At 52.0% G+C, this 6,354-nt stretch overlaps 1 protein-coding gene across 2 annotated transcripts in view; it reads left to right on the plus strand.

Annotated features, from left to right (window-relative positions):
- DCAKD (dephospho-CoA kinase domain containing) overlaps positions 1–5,446 on the plus strand; it is a 41,180-nt gene extending 35,734 nt beyond the window's left edge. For both annotated transcript variants that reach the window (XM_066263420.1, XM_066263421.1), the window contains exons 4-5: positions 258–345; positions 4,111–5,446. In XM_066263420.1, the coding sequence (XP_066119517.1) occupies positions 258–345; positions 4,111–4,402 (380 nt within the window). In that variant the 3' untranslated portion in view covers positions 4,403–5,446. The remainder of the gene's footprint in view (positions 1–257; positions 346–4,110) is intronic.
- The last annotated feature ends 908 nt before the right edge of the window (positions 5,447–6,354 follow it).

Genomic DNA, 6,354 nt, shown 5'->3' on the forward strand with positions numbered 1-6,354 from the left:
AGGCTAGTACAAATGCTGTCCCTTCTACAAGGTCTTACTGTTCATCTAGTCAAAAACGATGTTCTTCAGGACCCTGTTCTGAATGGCTTTGGAACTGGCTAGCTGCCAGGTTATGCCTATCCTGGGAAGGTCTTCCACCCTGTTGGGGAGCTTTCAATGGTAGGAGCCAGTGACTTCAGCTCTGTCCCCATGCCTAACACATAGTCCTCAGGGTGTGCTTGCAGACTTGACCTGTGGCTTTCCTGGCTTCTCTCCAGGATACCGCTACGTGATTCTGGACATCCCCCTGCTGTTTGAGACCAAGAAACTGCTCAAGTACATGAAGCACACAGTGGTGGTATACTGGTGAGTGTGTGACATCGCCTGGCCTGGCTGAGGCTGGAAAGGACCCCCCACCCAGTAAGGCATGTACCTGAGAAATTGCCCACGTCACTGTGCCCTTTTCCCACAGGGAAGCCAGGAAGCACAGGGGTTTGGGGCAGCAGTGCCCAGGTCCTACATACAGCAACCAACCTCTGTGTCTGATCCAGATATGCCCCCAGGTAGGTGTGGGAAGAGATGGCCCCCAGCCTTCTCTAGGGCTTGGGAAGGGCTCCCCCTGCTGGCTCTTGGAGGCACTTCAGTCCAGATGCCAGGCCCTGCTCTGGGCAGCCATGTTGTTATTCACCGGGTTGCTTTTCTCTCCTCCAGCACTTCTCAACTTTCCAAACAGCTCCCACACTTATGACTTTACTCAGTTTCTTTCTTTCTTTCTTTCTTTCTTTCTTTCTTTCTTTCTTTCTTTCTTTCTTTCTCTCTTTCTTTCTCTCTTTCTTTCTCGCTTTCTTTTCTTTCGAGGGACAGGAAGGGAGAGAGATGAGAAGCATCAACTCTTAGTTGTGTAACTTTCGGTTGTTCCTTGATTGCTTCTTAACATGGGCCCTGACCAGGGGCCCAAACCAAGCCAGTAACCCTATGCTCAAGCCAGCGACCTTGGGATCATGATGATCCTGCACTCAAGCCGGCCAACCCGCCCTCAAGCTGGTGACCTCGGGGCCTCGAACCTGGGACCTTAGCATCCCAGATCAACGCCCTGTCCACTGCATCACCACCGGTCAGGCTCAATTTACCTTTGAATGTTTTTTTTGTTTTTTTGTTTTTTTACTGAGGGAGAGAGGGACAGACAGGAACGGAGAGATGAGAAGCATCAATCATTAGTTTTTTGTTACGACACCTTAGTTGTTCATTGATTGCTTTCTCATATGTGCCTTGACCGGGGGCCTTCAGCAGACCAAGTAACCCCTTGCTTGAGCCAGCGACCTTGGGTCCAAGCTGGTGAGCTTTTGCTCAAACCAGATGAGCCTGCGCTCAAGCTGGCGACCTCGGGGTCTCAAACCTGGGTCCTCCGCATCCCAGTCTGACGCTCTATCCACTGAGCCACCACCTGGTCAGGCTCAATTTACCTTTTAACATGAGGTATTTAGGTCATGAGTTTATAGTTCTGAGTTATAGAAGAGAAGACCTGGGGCGGGATTTCTGAGGTAGGGGTAACAGGATTTGTTCAGGATCTTCCGTTGGCAACACCAGTGGACAGAAAGGTGCTGGAGGGAACTGTCAGAGCCCAGCTAAGGAAGGAGCTCTGTTCTCAGAATCTCCCGGGATATGAAGCAAATCAGAATCCAGGTTTGACAAACAGCAGAGGATCAAACTGTCAGAGAAAATGAGTCACGGTCCCCGTGGGGTAAGAGAGTAGATGAGTGTCTCTGCCTCCCAGAAGCTTCCTGAATGCCACCCACGAGTACAACAGACACAGAGGTGGGCACTTGGCCCAGCGGGTATTTTGGGCACTGGGTGGCTCTCAGGAGACTCATGCATGGGAGGTTTCTGGCACACTGGAGATGGGGCCTAGAGTTCTCCGTGCCCTTAGCATCACTCTGCTGCCCCCAACCCCCAGCTCCCCACCAGAGACTGTTATTTAAAACCCAGTCTAAGTTTGCTAAACCTGGTGTAGAGACTCAAGCTTCCTCATAGCTCACTCTTGGGCCCATGTCCCCCCATGTAAACCTGCAACCTCTCTGGGTTCTTTGTTCCCTGTTTGAAAGATTATCAGCTGAGGCCAAGCAAACTCCATGAAGACTTGGAATTCTCTTTGCCTTGGAGTCTTAATACAATTGGAACTTTCTACCAAGGGATCAAAAAGAGGATCTTGAGTGTAGGTGAGAAAACAGGTTACGCATGTAATCACCAGATGACTCCATGCCAACCCTTGCCACCTTTCTCTTCCTGCACTTTCCTTCAAGGTTGGTCTGTTTGCTAAGAGCAGAAATAGTTCTGGCTCCCGGCAGGTAAGTGGGCTTTGTAGACCCTGCCTGTACTCCAGGAGATCCCCCCGCCCCACTCACCAGACATGGCACTTATGCCAAAAGTCCTGGTTGCTATCCCACTTTTGGCACATGTGGGTACTCATACAATTCAAGACAAATGCCACATCAGAGATTTGAATGAGTGATTATTTGCTTTTCATAAAAGGAATCTACACTTTATAAAAATGAGGTTTCTCATGGATTCCTTTACTGCCACACTACCCCTGGTGTATTTGAAATAATATGGGACATTCACTGAAGCACAATTATACCAAAACTTGATCATTCATATTTTCAAGGAATGTACCATTTGTGGAATAAGTGTTTGGTAAAAACCCCACAAATGGCATCAGTCCTTAAACTAACCACAGGGGGCTATTTCTGAGCCTCAGGAAGGGCTGGTTGTGAGTTCTGCCCTCATGTTCCAGGAGGCCTCTGGTCTAGGCCACACTGCCCAAGGATGTGCACTCAGATGGCCCTAAGCCGTCTCCATTCTCTCAGCCCAATTTTCCCAGCCCCAGACCTGATACAGTCTTGATTAAGGTTGGATAGTCCTTGTTTTCAGCCAGGCAGGGACTGGCCTCAGGACGTTAACAGTATGCTGTCCCCATAACAAAGGAAATCAGAAGTCCTACTTACTTTTCAAGCCCATTACTAATGCTCTCTTCAGAAAGGCCTCCCCTGATGGGCCAGCCAGAAATGGTTTTCTGCACTGCTTTGTTCTGAAGGGCACTGGAACTGAACTGGCAAGGGTTCGGGCTGTGTCTCTCCTTAGAAGGTCTGTCTTCACATCCCAGGAGGCCCTCTGGTGTAAGCCACACCTAAGAGAGGACCAAACTGTAGTGATCCATCATCCCATCTTCTAACTGGGAAATCTCGGGTCTGGTGGCAAAGCCGAGAGGCCCCGGTAGCAGAAAGCAGCTGCTGCAGCCTTTCCCCTGGGTCCCGCTGAGGGGCTTACGTAGTCACAGCGCTAGAGAGGGGTTAGAGGTGACCCTACTCCAGAGCACAGTGGGCAGCTCTTGTGTAGCCAAAGGCCGGACAGGGACTTTCCTGAAGAAGGACCCAGGTGGCAATATCAGAGTGGGCCAAAGAGGTGTCCTTTCATTTCCTTTGGAGATGGGAGACTAGGGGTTGTTTGGTTTGATGCGCAGCGCCTTGTCCTCTCCTACGGACTGAGGGGATCAGTTCTCAGGTCCTTGCTCCACCAGAAGCATCTTGGGGCTTGCCAGCTCCTCTTCATCAGTGGCATCCAGTACAGCAGCCGCCATTTCAGCTTGGTCCTTGTGCTCTAGATAAGCAGGAGTGGGAGTGGGGAGGCAAGGAGAGGGGTCCTGTGGTGGCCCAGGAAGCTGTTTTGATACAGCAGGCCCGCGTCCCCAGGGGCAGTGCAGGAGGCATTTAGCTTGCAGGCATAGGCCTTTCAGTAAAGGTCATCCATCTAGGAATCCAGAATGTAGCTGATTCCAGGCGATCAAATCCTCCCTCTAATAACTGGGAAGTCTGAGGTCTGGTGGCAAAGCAGAGAGGCCCCGGTGGCAGAAAGCAGCTTCTGCAGCCTTCCCTTTTTGTTTCTATCAAGCCCGTGCTACCAGGGTCCTCACAGAGTAGGGTGAGGTGCGGGGAGCCTGTGAGCTTCCGGGCCTTGCTCTGTGGCTGTGGGTCCTAAATTGACTTGAGAGCAGGGGCTGCCCACCTCTGTAACTTGCTGGTGGGGAGGGAGGCTGGGGCCTACAAAGCCTGATCAGCCTGTTTATCCTGTCCTTAGCGACCGGGACACACAGCTGGCACGGCTGATGCGGCGGAACAACCTGAACCGTGAGGACGCAGAGGCTCGGATCAATGCCCAGCTGCCCCTGAAGGACAAAGCCCGCATGGCCCGCCACGTTCTAGACAACTCGGGCGAGTGGAGCGTCACCAAACGCCAGGTCATCCTTCTGCATTCTGAGCTGGAGCGCTCCCTGGAGTACCTGCCGCTGAGGCTCGGGGTCCTCACAGGTCTGGCGGGCATCGCCAGCCTCCTCTACTTGCTCACCCGTTACCTCCTGCCCTCCCCCTAGTTGGGCACGCCAAGGCAGGAAGCCCCAGGCCTCTTATCTCCTCTGAGGCTGAAGCTAGGTAACGAATCTATCCTGTTTCCTCTCAACCCCATCAACTCTCTCTCTCCTCTCCCCCTCTCTCCCTCCCTCTCTCTCTTTCTCTCTTCCTCCCTCTCTCTCTCTTTCTCCCCCCCCACTCCTTCCCTCCTTCTCTTGGCTGGAGCCCTGCACCACAACCCTTTTTTTGGTGTGTATTCTGTCTAAGTCAAAGAAACAGCCCTCTGTCAGTAGCTACTCCTTCCTTTCCCAGGGTCCTTCCCTCTGGAACCACCTGCAGAATAGTGGCCACAATAGGACACAAAAACAACCGTGGGAGGCCATTGTAAATTTCTTGAGGGTGGGGGTGAGGACCACTGTCTCTGTGGTCCTCGGCAGTGTTTAAAGCTGGGAGCTTCTCCCGGCCTGGGTCCTCCCTGAGCACATGCCCCACTGTGGCCAAAATCTTCGTCATGGACCATGGGAAGTCATTTTGGACCAAAAGCTACCACCTTCAAACAGTACTCCCCTGGGTTAATGCCCTCGGCCAGGTTATAGTGAGGCTTCCCTGTGGGGTAGTGCAGTAGTTGACAGAGGCTGGGCCTCTTCTGGGATGACCCACTGTTGCAGCTTAGCATTTGTGCAGCAACTCCCTTCACCCTGCTCACCACCTTCCAGTCTATGTACTCCTAGCCCTGAACTCTTGGTAGAGCACGTGCTGGCTGTTTCTGACCTCTGTGCCTTCACCGTGTTGTTCCCTGACCTGAAATACCTTTTTTTATTTTTTTATTTTTTCATAACTGGCCGACTCCCAGCTCAGGCACTGTCCAAAGTCCCGGGCTGGGTTAGGTACTGGAATACTACCATCCCGTGTTTCATCTGCGTCTACAGAGTAGTAGTCAGCCAAAAGCTGGTTGGTCTCTCCTACTAGACTGGAAGCCCCTTAAGGGCGGGGGCTGTCTTATTTATCTGTCTCTGGTGCAGGGCCTGCCTCACCATTGGTGCTTAATAAAGTGGTTTGATTTGAAATGCCTTGTACTGCCATTATTCCCCTAGCACCACGGACCAATTAAGGTTCCCAGACTTGGCTGCTATCGTCTGGCTTATACTTGGCCTCCTCCCACACTGGAGCCTGGGCCCCAGAAGGTAGGTAGCCCTCGGCCTTCTCCCAGGTGCAGGCGTCTCCTTGTGATTGGTAGGTGGAGGTGCTGGGGCAGCATCGTACCCACTTACTCCATCTTCCTTCCCCAGCCCAATTAGGCCAGTGCAGACATCAGCTCTCCTCAACCAGAGCTGGCAGCTCTGCTGATGTGGTGATCCGGCAGCCAGCAGCCTATTAAGGCCAGAAATGAGTGTGACGGATGCAAATGCTGTGGTGGCCATATTTAGTGCCCCCTTTCCCAAAACCACTCATACCTTGGAAACCAGTTCCTTAACTCACAATAAACCCCCAGGGGCAAAGGCTGGGCCAGGAGGCGCTGAGCTTTGGGGTGGGGCCAGGGCAGGATGAGAAGGGCAGAAGGCAGCTGTTTCCCACGTTTAGTGGGACCTGGCAGGAGGGGTAAAAGAAGGAGAGGTAAGGACCCTTCATTGATGTAACAGAATGTCCTATACTCAACTCACTGAGAAAATGACTCTTTATGAATATCTGCTATGTGTTGGACACTTTGCTAGATGTGTAACTCCCTAGAGGTGACATAACATTAATTATTCCGATTGCAGTCCCAGAGAGATGGAGGGATCTGGTTCCCTCACAGTCAGGCCTCAGGGTTCTGCTCACTACCTCTGAGCTCCCAGAAGAGTAGATCTGGGGTTGCCACCTGGCTCTTTCTCCCACTTACACAGCCTCCTGGCTCCAGTTTCTTCTAACAGGTAGGCATCATGATGCTTACATCAATGAATGGAGGACAATAAAAACCTTTGCAGGCTGTAAAATT

Source organism: Saccopteryx bilineata, chromosome 2 (assembly GCF_036850765.1).
Source record: "Saccopteryx bilineata isolate mSacBil1 chromosome 2, mSacBil1_pri_phased_curated, whole genome shotgun sequence".
NCBI lineage: Eukaryota > Metazoa > Chordata > Mammalia > Chiroptera > Emballonuridae > Saccopteryx > Saccopteryx bilineata.